The sequence below is a fragment of the Pristiophorus japonicus genome, chromosome 1 (genome assembly GCF_044704955.1).
Source record: "Pristiophorus japonicus isolate sPriJap1 chromosome 1, sPriJap1.hap1, whole genome shotgun sequence".
NCBI lineage: Eukaryota > Metazoa > Chordata > Chondrichthyes > Pristiophoridae > Pristiophorus > Pristiophorus japonicus.
In genome coordinates, this window is record NC_091977.1 from 481,226,612 (window position 1) to 481,249,459 (window position 22,848).

Sequence of the window (22,848 nt, forward strand, 5' to 3'; positions counted from 1 at the left end):
AGGGAGCGCATCCTCTGTAGTCCCAAGGGGTCCCAGCATCCCTTGGGAGCACTGTATATAAGCCGGCCCCTAAGGCCTGTTTACTCACTCTGGAGTGTCTTAATAAAGACTGAGGTCACTGTTACTTTAACCTCCCTGTGTGCAGTCTCATCTGTGTTAGGAACACAACAGTGGGATTGGGGGTATGGTGAGAAACTAGTGCAAAACACGCTCTCAGGCCTAAGTTTGAAGCCTGGGCTATTTTAACTCCCGGCTCTCATCTGGTGTTGCCATTCAGCAGCTAGACCATTGTGGTCGGACAGCGGATGCCGACTGGTAGGCAGGAGAAAGCTCGCCGGAAAATAGGTGATACATGGGGTCAGGAGCTTTGGGAGGATCTCACGGGTTCCAGGGCAAGGCTGGTTGCAAGATTCCTTGTGGGACCTGAAAAAGTGAGGAGCATTCCTCCTGCTGGCCCCATTAAGGAGAGTTTTTCACATGCCTTGGAGGGGCCTCTTCTGTCCGAAGACCACCTTCAGCCTTGCTGGAAAACTACAGCGACTACCTCACTCATGCCCAAGTTAAAGTGCAATTGGGGTCCTTATATCATAATAGGATTCTGATTTTTGTTAAATTAATGAGCCACCCGCCCCGCCCACCTGCTTTAGGTTGGCACCTCATTTGCCTGCAGGTTAAACCTGGCAACAATGGAAAAAAGGTCGTCATAAGTGGATAGGGTTAAAATTGTTCCCATCATGTCAGTTGTCTACTGTAGAATCCTTTCATAATTTATGATAGCGATGACTAATTTGGGGGGATTGAGGCCAGCGGGAAATAAAGCAATCCATTGACTGGGATCAAAATTGGTGACTGTCATCAAGGGACATGCTGCAAAATGGGGCCATGAGTCCTACGCGGATAGTGATACAGACAAGCGGGGCGAGTGCTTGCAGTAATGGTCAAAGGTGAATTACGGTCGTATAAGAAGCATGTTGAAGTCCAATAGCAAACAAACCTCTCCTTCATACCATTTATTGGAAGACTATAGGTTTTACAGGATACAGTAGCATCGTAGTTATGTAACTAGACTAGTAATCTAGAGGCCTGGACTAATGATCCAGAGATATGAGTTCAAATCCCACCATGGCAACTGGGGAATTTAAATTCAATGAAATAAATCTGGAATAGTGGTGATGACTAAACTACAGATTGTTGTAAGAACCCATATGGTTCGCTAATGTCCTTTAGGGAAGGAAATCTGCCGTCCTTACCCGGTCTGGCCTACATGTGACTCCAGACCCACTACAGCAATGTGATTGACTCTTAGCTGCCCTCTGAAATGGCCTGGCAAGCCATTCAGTTGTATTCAAGAAGGCGGCTCACCTCCACCTTCTCGAGGTCAATTAGGGATGGGCAATAAATGCTGACCATGCCGGCGGCAGCCACATCGCGTGAATTAATTTTAAAAGTTACATTTCCACATCGGTTCTGCCGATTCTATCGTCATTTTATTAGGCCATTTCTCCAGAATTCCGCAGATCTTCCATGTCCCTTAGAAAGTCAACCCCTATGTGTCATCTGGAAACAATTGTGGGGGGGCCCCCAATGAAACGGTCAACTTGTTTACGACAAGCTGCGGGGGAGAGCAGGATTCCAGATGAACCCTTCCTCCGAGGAATATTGTCTGGGACAATAACCCGGCCTGTGTTGTCCTTCCTGTCACCCATCACTGTCGCCCTTCGAGTTGGATGACAGCGAGAACCGTTCTATCTGTGTGGAACATATTGTTAGATTCAACATTAGAAGGAGAGCAGGATTGTAAATCTGCAACAGGCAGAATTTTCAGATTGCTGTGGGGTGTTGTTTGTATTGTGTGGACCCCCCCCCCAAAAACAGAGTGCATTTCAGGACTGGGAATCTTCATATTCCCACCTCACGATAGTACGTCAGCATCGCTGTCAGAATCACGGTCAATTATTTCCTCGAGTGGTACTAGGTTTGGCAATGGTTGACAGACCTAATTTCACAGCTGCCAATCCCACCTAAGTCACCCCAGGCATTCAGTAGCTGAGTCTGCGGCCATCGTTAGTTGCAGCCTCCCGGGGGCATTCCTGGTCATAGATGTATGAGGGGGTTGAGGCGGGGTGCTTGGAAGCGCAGCTTTCTCGTAAGCACAGTGTTAAAAAATATATTTGAGTAGTTTGCATACAGTGCAGCAATTGCATGGTTTACCATAAAATCATACATCATAGTAGGAGGCCATTCTGACCATCATGCTTGTGCGGGCTCTTTGAAAGAGCGAATGAATTAGTCTCACTCCACTGTTTTTTCCCCATAGCTCAGCAAATATTACCTTTTTAAATATATATTCAATTCCCTTTTGAAAGGTACTATTGAAATTGTTTCTTCCATTCTTTCAGGCAGTGCATTCCAGATCACTCCAAATTCTCTCCATCTCCACTCTGCTACTTTTTCCAATGATCTTATATCTGTGTCTTCTGGTTACCCCTCATAATTTTGCATACCTTTATAAAATGTCTCCTTAACCTTCTCTGCTCCAAGGTGAACAAGACCAGCTCTCCAGTCTCTCCACATAACTGAAGTCCCTCAGCCCTGGTATCACTCTGGTAACTCTGCTCTGCACTCTCTCAAGGCCATCACATCCTTGTCGAGTGGGAACTCTGGGTCTTGGGCTGGAACACCCCGAAAGATTGCAGGCAGCATCAAGCAAATCAAGCCCTCATAAAGGGGACTTATTTGATATGTTTCAACATACTTTTCAGCTAGTCGTGCTGGCTTATCACCCACCTGTCTCTCCTCCCCGCCCCCCCCTACCCCACCAAGCCGCTTGTCAGTGTCACATGATCCTCCTCCCTTCCCAGCAGGCCTCGAAGGTGCGTCCATTCTGGCAGAAATATGTAAATTAGCTAACTGTACTCCGAACCTTGATACTGCAGCAGGGATCAGGAACAGAGGCCACAGAGGCAATGGGATTACCACAGAAACAGTCGAAGTTTGGCATCTTGCTGGTGGGATATTCAGGTGCATCACAGCTGAATGTGATCTTGCCCTGACAACTTCTACACACAGGAATGCTGGAGTCAGCCTAGGCTCAGTGGTAGCATTCTCACGTCGGAGCCAAAAGCTCAACTCCAGAAACTTGAGTACATAATCCAGGCTAAAACTCCAGTGCAGTACTGAGGAAGTGTTGCACTGGCAAAGGTGCTGTCTTTCAGATGAGACGTTAAACCATAGCCCTGTCATAAGAACATAAGACTTAGGAGCAGGAGTAGGCCCTTCGAGCCTGCTCCGCTATTCAGTAAGGTCATGGCTGATCTTAGACCTCAACTCCACTTTCCTGCCCGATCCCCATATCTCTTAATTCTTCTAGAGTCCAAAAATCTATCTATCTAAGCCTTGAATATACTCAATGGCTCAGCATCCGTAGTCCTTGGAGTCAAGAATTCCAAAGATTCATAACTCTCTAAGTGAAGAAATTCCTCCTCGTCTCAGTCTAAATGGCCAACTCCTTATGCTGAAACTATGCCCCCTAGTTCTAGACTCTCCAGCCAGGGGAAACAACCCTTCAACATCTAACCTGTTAATCTGCCTCAGAATTTTCCCTCTCAGATGGATGTAAAAGATTCCATGGCATTATTTGAAGAAGTGCAGGAGAGTTCTGTGTTTTCAGGCCAATTTTTATCACTCAGCCTTTAAACAGATGATTTGTTCATTGCTGTTTGTAGGGCCTTGCTGTGCACAACCAATAGTGACTATATTTCAAAAGTACTTAATTGGCTGTGAAAGGCTTTGGGATGTCCTGAAGACGTGAAAGGCGCTATACAATGTCTCATCCGAAAGATGGCACCTCTGACAGTGCAGCACTCCTGCAGTACTGCACTGAAGTGCCAGCCTATATTATGTGCTCAAGTCTCTGGAGTGGGACTTGAATGAACAAGCTTGTGATTCAGAGTCGAGAATGCTACGACTGAGTCACGGCTGACACCAAAAGAACACAAATGAAAGGTAAAGTCTTACTGGAGAATTTTGAATTTCTATTGTAATTGAATGTTTTCTTTGGACTCTTTTACATCTGTAGGGGTTCCTGCTGTGTTCGTGGCAGCGTGGGCAAGCGTGAGGGCAACTCTGGCAGATACACAGTATGTATGACAGGTTAATCTTTTGGTTAGAGACCCTCCCTGGGAAATCTGTGAACCCCTTAATAAGGCTGTGCCAAACAGCAGATATGAAATTCTATAGTAAAAAAAGGTAATTTGGCCTTCAATCCCGCTCTCCTCTGAGTCCGGTTATAAATATTCCATCAAGGATTCCCTCCCACAATATTTCTTCATCCCCTACTTTAGGGGGACTGCTGCATTTTAACCCCCATTGAATATAGGAACAGGAGTAGGCCATTCCGCCCCTCGAGCCTGTTCGCTCACTCAATTCGAACATGTCTGATCTGTACCTCAACTCCATTAATCTGCCTTTGATACCCTTACCTAACAAAAATCTATCGTTTTAAGTTTTTTTAAATCTCAGTTGACCCAGCCTTTTGGGGAAGAGTATTTCAGATTTCCACCATCCTTTGTGTGGAAAAAGTGCTTCCTGATTTCATTCCTAAATACCCTGACTAATTTTAAGATTGTGTTCAGTTATTCTCGATTTCCCCACCAGACAAAATTATTTCTTTGTTTCTACCCTGTTGAATCACTTTATCATTCTAATTACCTTGATTAGAACAGATCTAAACTTCCCAAACTCGAAGGAATACAAGTTTATGCAACCTATCCTTGTAATTTAACTCTTTATGCCCCATCATTCTTGTAATTCTACGCTGCACCCGCTCGAAGGCCAATATATCCTTCCTGAGATTCAGTACACAGAATAGAATGCAGTACAGTACTCCAAATGGAGTTTGTCCAAGACTGTACGACTGACGCATAACTTCCTCCCCTTTGTATTCCAGCCCTCGGGTGATAAAGGCCAACATTCCATTAGACTTTTTGATTACTATTTGAACCTGTGCTTTAAGAACATAAGAAACAGGAGCAGGAATAGACCATTCGGCCCCTCGAACCTGCTCTGCTATTCAATAAGATCATGGCTGTTCATTGAACTCAACTCCACTTTCTTGCACTCTCCCATATCCCTTAATATCCAAAAATCTATAGATCTCAGTCTTGAATATATTCAATGTCTGAGCCTCCACAGCCCTTTGAGGTAGAGAATATCTAAGATTCACCACCCCCTGAGTGAAGAAATTTCTCCTCATCTCAGTCCTAAATGGCCGATCGCTTATTTTGAGACTGTGACCCCTGATTCTATACTCCCCAGCCAGGGGAAGCATTCTCCCTGCATCTATCCTATCAAGCCCTGTAAGAATTTTGTATGTTTCAATGAGATCACCTCTCATTGGGCCCAAGTTTCCCCAGGAGTTGCTCCGTGTTTTTTGTAGCAACTAGATTTTTTTAGAGTCACTTAAAAATCACAATTCGCCCCATTTAATTTACTCCTGTGTAAGTGAGTTAGTTAGGTTTTTGTTTAAGTTTAGCTTTTTTTTCAAAAGGGGGCATTACCAGCCACTTATGCCTATTTTGACCATTTAAGCAAGTTTAGCCAGCTAAAAGTTACTCCAAATTAACTTAGGCCAGCATATGTGGCCACTTGTGTCCGCTCAGAAAAACTTTGCGGTGATTTAAGAAATCAGCGCAGGTAGCCAGAGATTGGGGGGGGGGGGAATTTGCGGGGAAGGGAAGTGAGAGATTTTGCAAAGCACTAAACACCTTCACAACAACATTAAAGAAGCATAAAAACCATCATCAATAATAAATGACAAATAAATTAATTACTAAAAAATAAAAAGTCCTACCTCGCCGACTTCAGCACGCACCGACAAACCCTTCGGCCAGGGCTGGGGGCGGGAGGCTCGCAACAAGCAGCAGGAGAGATCATTACTCATGCAGGAGACCAGACAGTGTCAGCACACTGTTCAAAGACATGAGGCTCCACAGCAGAACCCAATCCAGTCCTCAATCGACACCTGTATTTTTCCAACAAGGATCAGTCCGTAATAATCAGGAGTAGGAGCTCTGATTTTTCTCCTATTCTCGCCCAAGGATGCAGAAGACTTGTGTGGTGCCCTTAGTAACCGAGATCAATGAACACAGCACAGATTGATGATTTAAGCTGGGAGCTTTTTAATCTGTACGACGCAGTACAGGTACCAAAAGTACTGTCCACTGACCTACTGAGCCCATCATACACCTTTGAGCTAAAAAAAGTTTATAGAGGGAATATTTTTCATTGCAAACCTTTCTACTTTACCTCACAGTGCAGAGCAAGTTGTAGCTTGGCAGCAGAGGATGCAGGCAATGGGGGTGCGAGTGCAGGAAGGCAGCAGCCAGCCTGTGCGGCAGGCCACTCGGCCCGGGATAGGGGCGGCGAACATCAGGTCATCCCTTCGGCCAGGGATAGGGGCGGCGAGCATCGGGATGCGCTGGGAGGGTGAGGAGCTACTGCGCATGCCCGCAGACTCCACTATGCACGCATACAACTGCCGGCACTGTTTTCGGTGCAGGGCTGTAGCTCACCACCCCCCTCCCCACTCAAACAGAAATGCTGTGCCAGGACCTGGGACACACAGAAGAGTTGCCAGAATACGCAGTAAGTTTTTTGGCGCCATTTTGAGTGCACAAAGTCAGCACATCTCATGTTAGTGCGTCGTAAAAAGGGGTTGGGGAAATTTGGGCCCCTAATTCTAAACTCTAGGGGCGTAGTCTACTCAATCTCTCCTCATAAGACAATCCCCCCATCTCATTATTCAGTCTGGTGAACATTTGTTGCACTGCCTCTATGGCATGTATAACCTTCTTTAGGTAAGGAGACCAAAACTGTACACAGTCCTCCAGGCGTGGTCTCACCAGGGCCCTATATAATTGCAGTAAGATATCTTTGCTCATACTCAAATCCTCTTGTAATAAAGGCCAACATACAATTTGCTCTCTTAATTGTTTGCTGTACCTGCATGTTAACTTTTAGTGATTCATGTACAAGGACACCCAGGTCCCTCTGAACACTAACATTTCCCAATCTCTCACTATTTAAAAAATATTCAGCTTTTCTACTTTTTCTACCAAAGTGGATAACTTCACATTTCACCACATTATATTCCATTTGCCATGTTCTTGCCCAATTACTAAGCCTGTTTATATCCTCTTGAAACCTCTTTACATCCTCTTCACAATTTACATTCCCACATAGCTTTGTATCATCAGGGAACTTGGATATATTACATTTGGTCCTTTCAGCCAAATCATTGATATAGATTGTGAATAGCTGAAGCCCAAGCACTGATCCTTGTGGTACCCCACTAGTTAGTCTGCCAACCCGAAAATGACCCGTTTATTCCTACTCTGTCTTCTGTCCGTTAACCAATCCTCAATCCATGCTGGTATATTACTCCCAAACCCACGAGCCCTAATTTTGTTTAATAACCTCTTGTGTGGTACCTTATTGAATGCCTTCTGAAAATCCAATTACACCCCATCCACTAGTTCCCTCTTATCTATTCTGTTAGTTACAACCTCAAAAAGCTAATAGATTTGTCAAACATGATTTCCCTTTCATAAATCCGTGTTGACTCTGCCCAATCCTATTATTTTCTAAGTGCCCTGGGTTACCACGTCTTTAATAATAGATTCAAGCATTTTCCCTACTACTGATGTCAGGTTAATTGGGTCTGTAGTTCCCCGTTTTCTCTCTCGTCCTTTCTTAAATAGTGGGGTTACATTTTCTACCTTCTAATCCGGGGGAACCATTCTAGAATCCACGGAATTTTGGAAGATGACAACCAATGCATCCACTATCCCTATAGCCACCTCTTTCAAAACCCTAGGACGTAGGGTATCAGGTCCAGGGGATTTATCAGATTTCAGTCTCCATTACAATTTATTTACTAATATTAATTTCTTTCAATTCCTCATTTGCGCTAGTTCGCCACTATTTCTAGGAGATTTTTTGCATCTTCTTCCGTGAAGACAGACACAAAGTATTTGTTTAATTTCTCTGCCATTTCCTTATTCCCCATTATAAATTCTCCTGTCTCAGCTTGTAAGGGACCCATACTAATCTTTTTCTTTTTACATCCCTATAGAAGCTTTTGCAGTCTGTTTATGTCTCTCGCTAGTTTACTCTCATTCTTTTTTCCCCTTTATCAATTTCTTGGTCCTCCCTTGCTGAATTCTAAAATCCTCCCAATCCTCCGGCTTACTGCTCTTTTTGGCAACATTCGAAGCCTCTTCTTTTGATTTAATATTATCTTTAATGTCTCTTGTTAGCCACGTTTAGACCACTTTTCCTGTGGGGTTTTTGTGCCTTAAAGGAATGTATATTTGTTGTAAATTATGTTTTAATTCTTTAACTGCTAGCCATTGCTCACCTACCATCACACCTTTTAATGTAGTTTCACAATCTACCGTAGCTAACTTGCCTCTTATACCGACATAGTTTGCTTTGTTTAGATTTAAGACCTTAGTTTGGATTAAACTAAATCACTTTCAAACTGAAATGCTATAAAATTCTATCATATTTTGCTCACTCTTCTCTAAGGGCCCCTTTACTACAAGGTTATTAATTAACCCTTTCTCATTGCACGGTACTAGATCTAAAATATCCTGTTCCCTAGTTGATTCCTCAACATACTGATGTCACCTTAGTCACTGATGCCCCATTACCTTTGTTACTCTTTCTGTACCTTCCTGACCCACTCTGCTTATTTTTACCTAAAACTTTGCTGTGCTCTAGAGCCTTGACATTTCTCTTGCTATTTTAAAATTTACTCTTTCCTGAATCCTCACTCACCCCTCTTAATTAATTTAAAGCCCTGTCTACTGCCCTAGTTATTCGATTCACCAGGCCACTGGTTCCAGCCTAGTTTAAGTGGAGCCCGTCCCAATGGAACAGCTCTCTTTCCCCAGTACTGGTGCCAGTGGCCCATGAAGCAAAATTCCTGCCTCCCACACCCCTCTTTGAACCACGCATTTAACCTCCTAATCTGCTTATCCCTATGCAAATTGGGGCGTGATTTCCTCCTGGATCAAAGTGTTCAGGTAACTCTTCCCCTCCCTGATGCCCCGCAATGTCTGCACCTTGGACTCCAGCTCAACAACTCTGAGTTGTCCGGGCACAATGCTTTCCACAAACTCCCACATGTTGCAGTTGCAGCACATTACCTGCACTGCCATCCCTATATGACCTTGTTCTATTTGATTAAATTTGTATTTAAGTAACATAGTTTACAGTTTAGTTTCTTGACTACTTAATGGATCTCGATTGAGTTATGGGCAATGAAATTAAATATCTAGCTGTAATACAAAGCACTACAAGTAGCATCGGGAAAAAAGCAGCAACGCCTTCCCTCCTCTTCTCCGAATTACCACTCTTTCCAAATTCACTCTGTTTAATCCTGCTCTACAGTATAGTAGCCTCACCCAAGTTGCAAGTGATGACTCAGCTTCCCTGCTCCTGGTGATTAGCACCTATTCAAGACAAATACTTACACCTATATTTGTGTAAACACACCTGGAATACTGCATACAGTTTTGGTTTCCATATTTAAGAAAAGATATACTTGCTTTGGAGGCAGTTCAGAAAAGGTTCACTAGGTTGATTCCGGAAATGAAGAGGTTGACTTATGAGGAAAGGTTGAGTAGGTTGGGCCTCTACTCATTGGAAGTCAGAAGAATGAAAGGTGATCTTATCGAAGCATATAAGATTATGAGGGCGCTTGACAAGGTGGATGCAGAGAGAATGTTTCCACTGATGGGGGAGACTAGAACTAGGGAGCGTAATAGAATAAGGGGCCGCCCATTTAAAGCTGAGAGGACGAGGAATTTCTTCTCTTCGAGGGTTGCAAATCTGTGGAATTCGCTGCCTCAGAGAGCTGTGGAAGCTGGGTCATTGAATAAATTTAAGACAGAGATAGACAGTTTCTTAACCGATAAGGGAATAAGGTGTTATGGGGAACAGGCAGGGAAGTGGAGCTGAGTCCATGATCGGATCAGCCATGATCGTATTGAATGGCAGAGCAGGTTCGAGGGGCCGTATGGCCTACTCCTGCTCTTATTTCTTATGTTCTTACAGCTGGCTGACAGTTAACTGCCACTGGCAGGCAGCTTCTGATAACTACAGCGTTCAGCCCGACTGCCTGCCTCTCTTCCATGGCTACTTTCACGCGCAGGTGTCCCTGGAGATGGAACATGCAGTGTCCACTGGTACACTTGAGGCCTTCCACAATCGGTGGGCACCGGAGGGACTGAAGTGTATCATCACCCCCGGAAACCAAATTTTTATTTGAATTGTTCGGTTTTCTGAAACGTTTTTGCTTAGTTTGCAGATTCTAATGGTTGTGCTCCTTTAATAAAGGGGCACATGGTTGAATTGCATAATTTAAAAGAGTTCTGTTAACTACAGTTTTCAAAGTTTGTGGTTTAAATCAAAATGATAACTAAATTTCACTATAGCTTCTATTGACCAATATTACCAGAAATTCCCACTCTTTCCAAATTCCCAAATAAAACACTGTTTAAGTGCATCCGTATAATTTCGCTCTGTGCAGACCGCTTTTATTGCCCAAATCCCTTTGCTTGTTCAGGTGGATTTTAAAGATCCCAAGGCACTATTTGAAGAAGAATCATCGATTCATAGAGTATTATATCACAGAAAGAAGCTATTCAGTGCAGATGCCCTGAGGTCATGAAAGGTGCTAGTCCTTTTCTTCCTCTCTGGTCTGTTGTCCATATAGTATACCATGGAAATGCATAAATTGTGGATAACGGTTACATACATAACTCAACACATCTCCCAATGTTCTCCCTCTTTCTTTCTCTACAGGTGCTGGGATCTAAGTGCGGGGAATCTAAAGTTGATTTATCAGCTACCCATTCTGGCAGCGATATTGGTGAGATATCAAAAAAGAACAGCATTCTTCCCTCTTCATTCTGAGGTGGATTCCATGGCATCAGGTACCATCGCATCCAATAACTTTCTGAATTCACTTGACAGGAAGTGTTTCTTTTCTGTTCCAGGTAAACTTCATGCTTTTCATCAACATTATCAGAGTTTTAGCCACAAAGCTGAGAGAGACCAATGCCGGAAGGTGCGATACTCGTCAGCAATACCGGTAAGCCGAAAGGGCACATGATTGGTTCAGATAAAGCAGATGTATGGAGAAATGAAGAAGGTGTCTAGTGTGGAAATGGAAACGAATGGGGAGGTGTCGCTCTGAGGTTGAGATTAAGGCACTTTATTCAGTCACTGTGCATGGACTTCATCTTGCTTCTGATTCCTACTCAACCTGGCTTGCTAGTGCTTGAACAAGAATGTAAAAGAAGGTTTACTCTGTAACTAAGCTGTACCTAGCCTTAAATTATTTGACGAGGCATTGAAGAGACAGTTTTACCCTAATGTTCAGCTACATGCTCTTCTCCCATCCCACTTCCTTTTGCAGTCCTTCCTTTATAGTTTCTAACCCACCCTTGCTGCTAAAAGTCACCAATGACATCATCTGTAACTGCAACCTTGGCACACTAACTCTTTCTCATCCTCTTTGACCCCTCTGCAACCTTTCCAGGGTACCAATCCATTTTCTTCCACCTGAATAGGCAGACAGGACCTCGGGTCTCATCTGAAGGGGCTTATCTGACAATGTCCAGCTTGTCTCAGTTGGTTATCCTTCTTGCCTCTGAGTCAGAAAGTTGTAGGCCCAAGTCCTGCTTCAGAAACTGTATAATATAGCCTGAGGGGGTACTGCATCGTCTCAGGTGCTATCTTGCAATTGAGATATTGGGATGGGGTGTGAAAATAATAAACATAGCAAGGAAGAATTTTGGAATATTCAGGCAGCGATCTCCCCCCGATCGGAGCATGGGCCGGGGACATGGGGAGATCAGAGCATGGGTCGGGTGGGGGGGGGCGGATTGGTGCATGGGTCAGGGGGGGGGATCGGAGCATGGGTCAGGGTCGTGGGGGATCGGAGCATGGGTCGGGGGGGGCGATCGGTGCATGGGTCAGGGGGGGGATCGGAGCATGGGTCGGGGTGGGGGAGGAGATCGGCGCATGGGTCGGGGAGGGGGGGATCGGAGCATGGGTCGGGGGGGAGATCGGTGCATGGGTCGGGGTCGGGGGGGGGATCGGAGCATGGGTCGGGGTCGGGGGGGGGATCGGAGCATGGGTCGGGGTCGGGGGGGATCGGAGCATGGGTCGGTGGGGGGGATCGGTGCATGGGTCGGGGGGGGGGATCAGAGCATGGGTCGGGGGGAGGATCGGAGCATGGGTCGGGGGGGGGGATCGGAGCATGGGTCGGGGGGGGGGAAGAGATCGGTGCATGGGTCAGGGGGGATCGGAGCGTAGAAACATAGAAACATAGAAAATAGGAGTAGTAGTAGACGATTCGGCCCTTCAAGCCTGCACCGCCATTCAATATGATCATGGTTGATCCTCTATCTCAACACCATATTCCCGCTTTTACTCCATACCTCTTGATGCCTTTTGTGTCTGTAAATTTATCCATCTCCTTCTTAAATATATTCAGTGACCTGGCCTCCACAGCCTTCTGTGGTAGAGAATTCCACAGGTTCACCACACTCTGAGTGTAAAAATTTCTCCTCATCTCAATCCTAAATTTCCTACCACCATCTGTGGCCCGTTGTTCTAGACTTCCCAGCCAGGGGAAACATCCTCCCTGCATCCAGTCTGTCCAACCCCGTCTGAATTTTATACGTTTATAAAAGGGGTCAGAGGGTCTAGTAAGGAGGGGGAACTGAAGGAAATCTTTATTAGTCGGGAAATTGTGTTGGGGAAATTGATGGGATTGAAGGCCGATAAATCCCCAGGGCCTGATGGACTGCATCCCAGAGTACTTAAGGAGGTGGCCTTGGAAATAGCGGATGCATTGACAGTCATTTTCCAACATTCCATTGACTCTGGATCAGTTCCTATGGAGTGAAGGGTAGCCAATGTAACCCCACTTTTTAAAAAAGGAGGGAGAGAGAAAACAGGGAATTATAGACCGGTCAGCCTGACATCGGTAGTGGGTAAAATGATGGAATCAATTATTAAGGATGTCATAGCAGTGCATCTGGAAAATGGTGACATGATAGGTCCAAGTCAGCATGGATTTGTGAAAGGGAAATCATGCTTGACAAATCTTCTGGAATTTTTTGAGGATGTTTCCAGTAAAGTGGACAAGGGAGAACCAGTTGATGTGGTATATTTGGACTTTCAGAAGGCTTTCGACAAGGTCCCACACAAGAGATTAATGTGCAAAGTTAAAGCACATGGGATTGGGGGTAGTGTGCTGACGTGGATTGAGAACTGGTTGTCAGACAGGAAGCAAAGAGTAGGAGTAAACGGGTACTTTTCAGAATGGCAGGCAGTGACTAGTGGGGTGCCGCAAGGTTCTGTGCTGGGGCCCCAGCTGTTTACATTGTACATTAATGATTTAGACGAGGGGATTAAATGCAGTATCTCCAAATTTGCGGATGACACTAAGTTGGGTGGCAGTGTGAGCTGCGAGGAGGATGCTATTAGGCTGCAGAGTGACTTGGATAGGTTAGGTGAGTGGGCAAATGCATGGCAGATGAAGTATAATGTGGATAAATGTGAGGTTATCCACTTTGGTGGTAAATACAGAGAGACAGACTATTATCTGAATGGTGACAGATTAGGAAAAGGGAAGGTGCAACGAGACCTGGGTGTCATGGTACATCAGTCATTGAAGGTTAGCATGCAGGTACAGCAGGCGCTTAAGAAAGCAAATGGCATATTGGCCTTCATAGCGAGGGGATTTGAATACAGGGGCAGGGAGGTGTTGCTACAGTTGTACAGGGCCTTGGTGAGGCCACACCTGGAGTATTGTGTACAGTTTTGGTCTCCTAACTTGAGGAAGGACATTCTTGCTATTGAGGGAGTGCAGCGAAGATTCACCAGACTGATTCCTGGGATGGCGGGACTGACCTATCAAGAAAGACTGGATCAACTGGGCTTGTATTCACTGGAGTTCAGAAGAATGAGAGGGGACCTCATAGAAACATTTAAAATTCTGACGGGTTTAGACAGGTTAGATGCAGGAAGAATGTTCCCAATGTTGGGGAAGTCCAGAACCAGGGGTCACAGTCTGAGGAGAAGGGGTAAGCCATTTAGGATCGAGATGAGGAGAAACTTCTTCACCCAGAGAGTGGTGAACCTGTGGAATTCTCTACCACAGAAAGTAGTTGAGGCCAATTCACTAAATATATTCAAAAGGGAGTTAGATGAAGTCCTTATTACTCGGGGGATCAAGGGTTATGGCGAGAAAGCAGGAAGGGGGTACTGAAGTTTCATGTTCAGCCATGAACTCATTGAATGGCGGTGCAGGCTAGAAGGGCTGAATGGCCTGCTCCTGCACCTATTTTCTATGTTTCTATGTTTCAATGAGATTCCCTCTCATTCTTCTAAACTCTAGTGAATACAGGCCTAGTCGACTCAATCTCTCCTCATACGACAGTCCTCCATTCCAGAAATCAGTCTGGTGAACCTTCGCTGCACTCCCTCTATAGCAAGTATATCCTTTCTTCGATAAGAAGACCAAAACTGCACACAATACTCCAGGTGTGGTCTCACCAAGGCCCTGTATAGAGCAGGCGAAAGAGGTTGACAAACTTTTGGGGGGCATCCGAAACCGAGGAGGACGCTCCATAGACCCTCGTGGTTGACAGTGTCAAAGGAAAAGGCCATGTATAAGGGCTGGTGCTGCTTCCTGCATTTTTCCTGCAGCTGTCGCACTGCAAAGATCTTGTCCGTTGTAAGGGACGAAATCCGCACTGTGACTCCGGGAGGAGCTCCTCGGCCACAGGGAGAAGATGGTTGAGGAGGACTCTAGCGACTGTTAGCAGGGAGATTCCTCTGTAATTGCTGCAGTCGAACTTGTCCCCTTTTTTAAAGATGGTCACGATCACTGCATCTCTGAGACATGCAGGCCGTGATCCTTACCAACGTATCCAATCCACGTCCGGACCGGGGTCAAACAGGGCTGCGTCATCGCTACAACCCTCTACTCAATCTTCCTTGCTGCCATGCTCCAACTCACAGTCAACAAGCTCCCCGCTGGAGTGGTGCTAAACTATAGAACCAGTGGGAAGCTGCCTCCAGGCCAGGTCCAAGACCACCCCAACCTCTATCGTTGAGGTACAGTACGTGGACGATGCCTGCGTCTGCGCACATTCTGAGGCTGAACTCCAGGATATAGACGATGTATTTACTGAGGTGTACGAAAGCATGGGCCTTACGCTAAACATCCATAAGACAAAGGTCCTCCACCAGCCTGCCCTCGCCGCACAGCACTGCCCCCCAGTCATCAAGATCCACGGCGCGGCCCTCGACAACGTGGACCATTTCTCATACCTCGGGAGCCTCCTATCAACAAGGGCAGACATTGATGAGGAGATTCAACACCGCCTCCAGTGTGCCAGTGCAGCCTTCGGCCATCTGAGGAAAAGAGTGTTTGAAGACCAGGCCCTCAAATCTACCACCAAGCTCATGGTCTACAGGGCTGTAGTAATACCCGCCCTCCTGTATTGCTCAGAGACATGGACCATGTACAACAGACACCTCAAGTCGCTGGAGAAGTACCACCAACGATGCCTCCACAAGATCCTACAAATCCCCTGGGAGGACAGGCGCACTAACATTAGCATCCTCGACCAGGTAAACATCCCCAGCATTGAAGCACTGACCACACTTCATCAGCTCAGCTGGGCAGGCCACATAGTTCGCATGCCAGACATGAGAATACCAAAGCAAGTGCTCTATGCAGAGCTCCTTCACGGCAAACGAGCCAAAGGTCGGCTGCGAAAACGTTAAAAGGACACCCTCAAAGCCTCCCTGATAAAGTGCGACATCCCCACTGGCACCTTGGAGACCCTGGCCCAAGACCGCCCTAAGTGGAGGAAGTGCATCCGAGAGGGCGCCGAGCACTTCGAGTCTCAATGCCGAGAGCATGCAGAAATCAAGCGCAGGCAGCGGAAAGAGCGTGCGGCCCACCCACCCTTTCCCTCAACGACTATCTGTCCCACCTGTGAGAGTCTGTGGCTCTCGTATTGGACTGTTCAGCCACCAAAGAACTCACTTCAAGAGTGGAAGCAAGTCTTCCTCGATTCCAAGGGACTGCCTATGGTGATAACTGTAGTAAGACATCCTTGCTCCTGTACTCAAATCTTCTTGCAATGAAGGCCAACATACCATTTGCCTTCCTAACTGCTTGCTGCACCTGCAGGTTTGCTTTCAATGACTAGTGTACAAGGACACCCAGGTCCCTCTGTACATCGACACTTCGCCAGCCATAACCATTTAAATAATACTTTGTCTTTATGTTTTTCCTACCAAAGTGGATAACTTCACATTTATCCACATTATACTGCATCTGCCATGTGTTTGCCCACTCACTCACCCTATCTTAATCACCTTGCAGCGTCATTGCATCCTCCTCACAACTCACAATCCCACCTAGTTTTGTGTTGTCAGCAAACTTGGAAATATTACATTTGGTTCCCTCATCCAAATCATTTATATATATTGTGAATAGCTGGGGCCCAAGCACCGATCCCTGTGGTACCCCACTAGTCACTGCCCAACACCCCGAAAAAGACCCGTTTATTCCTACTCTCTGTTTCCTGTCAGTTAACCAATTTTCACTCCATGCAAATACATTACCCCCAATCCTATGTGCTTTAATTTTGCACACTAACCTCTGTGTCGGGGGAGATCGGAGTGTTGGTCTGGGGAAGAACGGAGCGGGGTCGGGGGAGAGCGGAGCATGGGTTGGGGGAAATCGGGGGAGAAAGGAGTGTGGGTCGGGGGGAGATCGGAGTGTGGGTCGGGGGGAGATCGGAGTGTGGGTCGGGGAGATCGGAGCGTGGGTCGGGGGAGATCGGAGTGTGGGTCGGGGGGAGATCCGAGTGTGGGTCAGGGGGGAGATCGGAGTGTGGGTCAGGGGGGAAATCAGAGTGTGGGTTGGGGGAGATCAGAGTGTGGGTCGGGGGAGATCGGAGTGTGGGACGGGAGAGATCGGAGTGTGGGACGGGGGAGATCGGAGTGTGGGATGGGGGAGATCGGAGTGTGGGTCGGGGGAGATCGGAGTGTGGGTTGTGGGGGAGATCGGAGTGTGGGTCGGGGGGGGAAATCGGAGTGTGGGTCGGGGGGGAGATCGGAGTGTGGGTTGGGGGGGGAGATCGGCGTGTGGGTCGGGGGGAGATCGGAGTGTGGGTCGGGGGGGGAGATCAGAGTGTGGGTCGGGGGGGGGAGATCGGAGAGTGGGTCGGGGGAGATCAGAGTGTGGGTTGAGGGAGATCAGAGAGTGCGTTGGGGGAGATCGGTGTGTGGGTTGGTGGGGGAGATCAGAGTGTGGATCGGAGTGTGCGTCGGGGGAGATCGGAGTGTGGGTTGGGGGTGGGCGATCGGAGTGTGGGTCGGGGAGGGGAGATCGGAGTGTGGGTCGGGGAGAGATTGGAGTGTGGGTCGGGGAGGTTGGAGTGTGGGTCGGGGGGGAGATCGGAGTGTGGGACGGGGGAGATCAGAGTGTGGGTCGGGGGAGATCGGAGTGTGGGTCGGGGGAGATCGGAGTGTGGGTCGGGGGCAGATCGGAGTGTGGGTCGGGGGGGGAGATCGGAGTGTGGGTTGGGGAAAGTCGGAGTGTGGGTTGGCGGGGGTCGTAGTGTGGGTTGGGTGGGGGAGATTGATGTGTGGGTCGGGGGCAGATCGGAGTGTGGGTCGGGGGAGATCGGAGTGTGGGTCGGGGGAGATCGGAGTGTGGGTTGGCGGGGGTCGTAGTGTGGGTTGGGTGGGGGAGATCGGAGTGTAGGTTGGGGGGGGAGATCGGAGTGTGGGTTGGGGAAAGTCGGAGTGTGGGTTGGCGGGGGTCGTAGTGTGGGTTGGGTGGGGGAGATCGGAGTGTAGGTTGGGGGGGAGATTGGAGTGTGGGTCGGGGGAGGTCGGAGTGTGGGTCGGGGGGGAGGGGTGATCGGAGTGTGGGTCGGGGGAGGTCAGAGTGTGGGTTGGGTGGGGGAGATTGGATTGTGGGTCGGGGGAGGTCGGAGTGTGGGTCGGGGGAGGTCAGAGTGTAGGTCGGGGGAGGTCAGAGTGTGGGTCGGGGGAGGTCAGAGTGTGGGTCGGGGGAGGTCGGAGTGTGGGTCGGGGGAGGTCGGAGTATGGGTCGGGGGAGGTCAGAGTGTGGGTCGGGGGAGGTCGGAGTGTGGGTCGGGGGAGGTCAGAGTGTGGGTCGGGGGAGGTCTGAGTGTGGGTCGGGGGAGGTCGGAGTGTGGGTCGGGGGAGGTCGGAGTGTGGGTCGGGGGAGGTCAGAGTGTGGGTCGGGGGGGAGGGGTGATCGGAGTGTGGGTCGGGGGGGAGGGGTGATCGGAGTGTGGGTCGGGGGGGAGGGGTGATCGGAGTGTGGGTCGGGGGAGGTCAGAGTGTGGGTTGGGTGGGGGAGATCGGAGTGTGGGTCGGGGGAGGTCTGAGTGTGGGTCGGGGGAGGTCGGAGTGTGGGTCGGGAGAGGTCGGAGTGTGGGTCGGGGGAGATCGGAGTGTGGGTCGGGGGAGATCGGAGTGTGGGTTGGCGGGGGTCGTAGTGTGGGTTGGGTGGGGGAGATCGGAGTGTAGGTTGGGGGGGAGATCGGAGTGTGGGTTGGGGAAAGTCGGAGTGTGGGTTGGCGGGGTCGTAGTGTGGGTTGGGTGGGGGAGATTGGAGTGTGGGTCGGGGGAGGTCGGAGTGTGGGTTGGCGGGGGTCGTAGTGTGGGTTGGGTGGGGGAGATCGGAGTGTAGGTTGGGGGGGGAGATCGGAGTGTGGGTTGGGGAAAGTCGGAGTGTGGGTTGGCGGGGGTCGTAGTGTGGGTTGGGTGGGGGAGATCGGAGTGTAGGTTGGGGGGGAGATCGGAGTGTGGGTTGGGGAAAGTCGGAGTGTGGGTTGGCGGGGGTCGTAGTGTGGGTTGGGTGGGGGAGATTGGAGTGTGGGTCGGGGGAGGTCGGAGTGTGGGTCGGGGGGGAGGGGTGATCGGAGTGTGGGTCGGGGGAGGTCAGAGTGTGGGTTGGGTGGGGGAGATTGGATTGTGGGTCGGGGGAGGTCGGAGTGTGGGTCGGGGGGGAGGGGTGATCGGAGTGTGGGTCGGGGGAGGTCAGAGTGTGGGTCGGGGGAGGTCGGAATGTGGGTCGGGGGAGATTGGATTGTGGGTCGGGGGAGGTCGGAGTGTGGGTCGGGGGAGGTCAGAGTGTGGGTCGGGGGAGGTCAGAGTGTGGGTCGGGGGAGGTCAGAGTGTGGGTCGGGGGAGGTCGGAGTGTGGGTCGGGGGAGGTCGGAGTATGGGTCGGGGGAGGTCAGAGTGTGGGTCGGGGGAGGTCTGAGTGTGGGTCGGGGGAGGTCGGAGTGTGGGTCGGGGGAGGTCGGAGTGTGGGTCGGGGGAGGTCAGAGTGTGGGTCGGGGGGAGGGGTGATCGGAGTGTGGGTCGGGGGAGGTCAGAGTGTGGGTTGGGTGGGGGAGATCGGAGTGTGGGTCGGGGGAGGTCTGAGTGTGGGTCGGGGGAGGTCGGAGTGTGGGTCGGGAGAGGTCGGAGTGTGGGTCGGGGGAGGTCGGAGTGTGGGTCGGGGGAGATCGGAGTGTGGGTCGGGGGAGGTCGGAGTGTGGGTCGGGAGAGGTCGGAGTGTGGGTCGGGGGAGGTCGGAGTGTGGGTCGGGCGAGGTCGGAGTGTGGGTCGGGGGAGGTCGGAGTGTGGGTCGGGAGAGGTCGGAGTGTGGGTCGGGGGAGGTCGGAGTGTGGGTCGGGCGAGGTCGGAGTGTGGGTCGGGGGAGGTCAGAGTGTGGGTCGGGGGGGAGATCGGAGTGTGGGTCGGGGGGAGATCGGAGTGTGGGTCGGGGGAGGTCAGAGTGTGGGTCGGGGGAGGTCAGAGTGTGGGTCAGGGGAGGTCAGAGTGTGGGTCGGGGAGGTCAGAGTGTGGGTCGGGGAGATCGGAGTGTGGGTCGGGGGAGTTCGGAGTGTGGGTCGGGGGGGAGATCGGAATGTGGGTCGGGGGGGAGATCGGAGTGTGGGTCGGGGGAGTTCGGAGTGTGGGTCGGGGGGGAGATCGGAATGTGGATCGGGGGGGAGATCGGAGTGTGGGTCGGGGGAGTTCGGAGTGTGGGTCGGGGGGGAGATCGGAATGTGGATCGGGGGGAGATCGGAGTGTGGGTCGGGGGAGTCAGAGTGTGGGTCGGGGGGGAGATCGGAGTGTGGGTCGGGGGAGGTCTGAGTGTGGGTCGGGGGAGGTCAGAGTGTGGGTCGGGGGGAGGGGTGATCGGAGTGTGGGTCGGGGGAGGTCAGAGTGTGGGTTGGGTGGGGGAGATCGGAGTGTGGGTCGGGGGAGGTCTGAGTGTGGGTCGGGGGAGGTCGGAGTGTGGGTCGGGGGAGGTCGGAGTGTGGGTCGGGGGAGGTCAGAGTGTGGGTCGGGGGGAGGGGTGATCGGAGTGTGGGTCGGGGGAGGTCAGAGTGTGGGTTGGGTGGGGGAGATCGGAGTGTGGGTCGGGGGAGGTCTGAGTGTGGGTCGGGGGAGGTCGGAGTGTGGGTCGGGAGAGGTCGGAGTGTGGGTCGGGGGAGGTCGGAGTGTGGGTCGGGGGAGATCGGAGTGTGGGTCGGGGGAGGTCGGAGTGTGGGTCGGGAGAGGTCGGAGTGTGGGTCGGGGGAGGTCGGAGTGTGGGTCGGGCGAGGTCGGAGTGTGGGTCGGGGGAGGTCGGAGTGTGGGTCGGGAGAGGTCGGAGTGTGGGTCGGGGGAGGTCGGAGTGTGGGTCGGGCGAGGTCGGAGTGTGGGTCGGGGGAGGTCAGAGTGTGGGTCGGGGGGGAGATCGGAGTGTGGGTCGGGGGGAGATCGGAGTGTGGGTCGGGGGAGGTCAGAGTGTGGGTCGGGGGAGGTCAGAGTGTGGGTCAGGGGAGGTCAGAGTGTGGGTCGGGGAGGTCAGAGTGTGGGTCGGGGAGATCGGAGTGTGGGTCGGGGGAGTTCGGAGTGTGGGTCGGGGGGGAGATCGGAATGTGGGTCGGGGGGGAGATCGGAGTGTGGGTCGGGGGAGTTCGGAGTGTGGGTCGGGGGGGAGATCGGAATGTGGATCGGGGGGGAGATCGGAGTGTGGGTCGGGGGAGTTCGGAGTGTGGGTCGGGGGGGAGATCGGAATGTGGATCGGGGGGAGATCGGAGTGTGGGTCGGGGGAGTCAGAGTGTGGGTCGGGGGGGAGATCGGAGTGTGGGTCGGGGGAGTCAGAGTGTGGGTCGGGGGGGAGATCGGAATGTGGGTCGGGGGAGTTCGGAGTGTGGGTCGGGGGGATGGGAGATCGGAGCATGGGTCGGTGGAGGTCAGAGTATGGGTTGGGGCGGAGATTGCAGCGTGGATTGGGGCGGTGGGGAGATTGCAGCGTGGGTCGGGGGGAAATGGGAGTGTGGGTCGGGAGAGATCGGAGTGTGGGTTGGCGGGGGGTGAGATTGGAACGTCGGTTGCGGGGGTGGGGGGGAGATCGGAACATGGGTTGCCGGGGGGGAGATCGGAGCATGGGTTGGGGGCGGGGAAATGCGAGTGTGGGTCGGGCGGAGAGATCAGAATGTGGGTGGAAAGTAGGTTTGCTTCAGGGGCCAGGAAGGAGGAACTGCTACTTTTAAATCTGAAAGGCTGGTAAAATTTGAGTCATGCAGCCTCATTAACATATTCAAATAACGGACCCGCCTCTGGAGAGTCCTCTCGTCGCTGTCCCTCAACTCGCTTCTGTTAAAACTGGAAGTGGATTGGGGTCAGGTTTCAGAAGTTTGAAATTTTAACCAGCCTTTCCCCTGCCTGTTGTGGGGTGTTAAAATTATCCTCAGTACTCCAGCTGGGGCCTAACCAGTGATTTTTACAGGTTGAGCATGACTCCCTTGCTTTTGTACTCTATGCCTCTGTTTATAAAGCCAAGGATCCCGCAGGCTTTTTAAACAGCCTTCTTACCTTGTCCTGCCACCTGCAAAGATTTGTCACACCGTTCTTGCATCCCCTTTAAAATTATGCCATTTTGTACAATTCTCTGTACTCCTGTCTCTCTCTATCTATTAACTCATTCTCCTTCCCTCTCTCTCCTTCTTGCCTCTCCTCCCTCACCTCTCATTCTAACATTTCCCTTACTCTTTTCACTATCTCTTGATAATATGCATTGAGGGGAAGGTTGATCTTCTGTCTCATTGTATCCCTGTCTTGTTTGGTTTGCAGGAAGCTGTTGAAGTCGACTCTGGTCCTGACTCCTCTGTTTGGAGTTCACTATATAGTCTTCATGGCTATTCCTTACACCGAGGTGTCCGGGATTCTCTGGCAGATCCAGATGCATTACGAAATGCTCTTTAATTCCTCCCAGGTAATTCTGCTTTTCCTATGCAGAAGGATATATTTTTTGTCATGCATGTATGCTTGGGGTTACTAGCCACCAGGTGGCGCGACTGTCGGAGATCATTGGGCTGTACGCACGTGGGTGCGGCCCAGGTATAAAAGGCAAGCCATCATGTAATGTAATCACTTTGAGTCCTAATAAAGCAGAGCCAGGTTTGTACCTGTGTTAGTTTACAGTATTCTATCTAGCGAGTTATTACATACATAACATTTTTGTTGTCAACACAAGGGGTTATGGTAGTGTGGCAGTTATCTAGTATCAGTAAAAAGGACCATCAAGCTGTTGGATTATTGTAAAAACCCAACTGGTTCACTAATGTCCTTTAAGGAAGGAAACCTGCTGTCCTTACCCGGTCCAGCCTATATGTGACTCCAGTCCCACACCAATGTGGTTGACTGTTAGCTGCCCTCT

General features: G+C 50.4%; 1 protein-coding gene across 1 annotated transcript in view; it reads left to right on the forward strand.

Annotated features, from left to right (window-relative positions):
* The window catches only part of pth1r (parathyroid hormone 1 receptor), a 113,959-nt gene that overhangs the window by 82,891 nt on the left and 8,220 nt on the right, over positions 1-22,848 (forward strand). The window contains exons 8-11 of the mRNA XM_070876518.1: positions 4,079-4,139; positions 10,873-10,939; positions 11,067-11,161; positions 22,263-22,404. Of these exons, the coding sequence (XP_070732619.1) occupies positions 4,079-4,139; positions 10,873-10,939; positions 11,067-11,161; positions 22,263-22,404 (365 nt within the window). The remainder of the gene's footprint in view (positions 1-4,078; positions 4,140-10,872; positions 10,940-11,066; positions 11,162-22,262; positions 22,405-22,848) is intronic.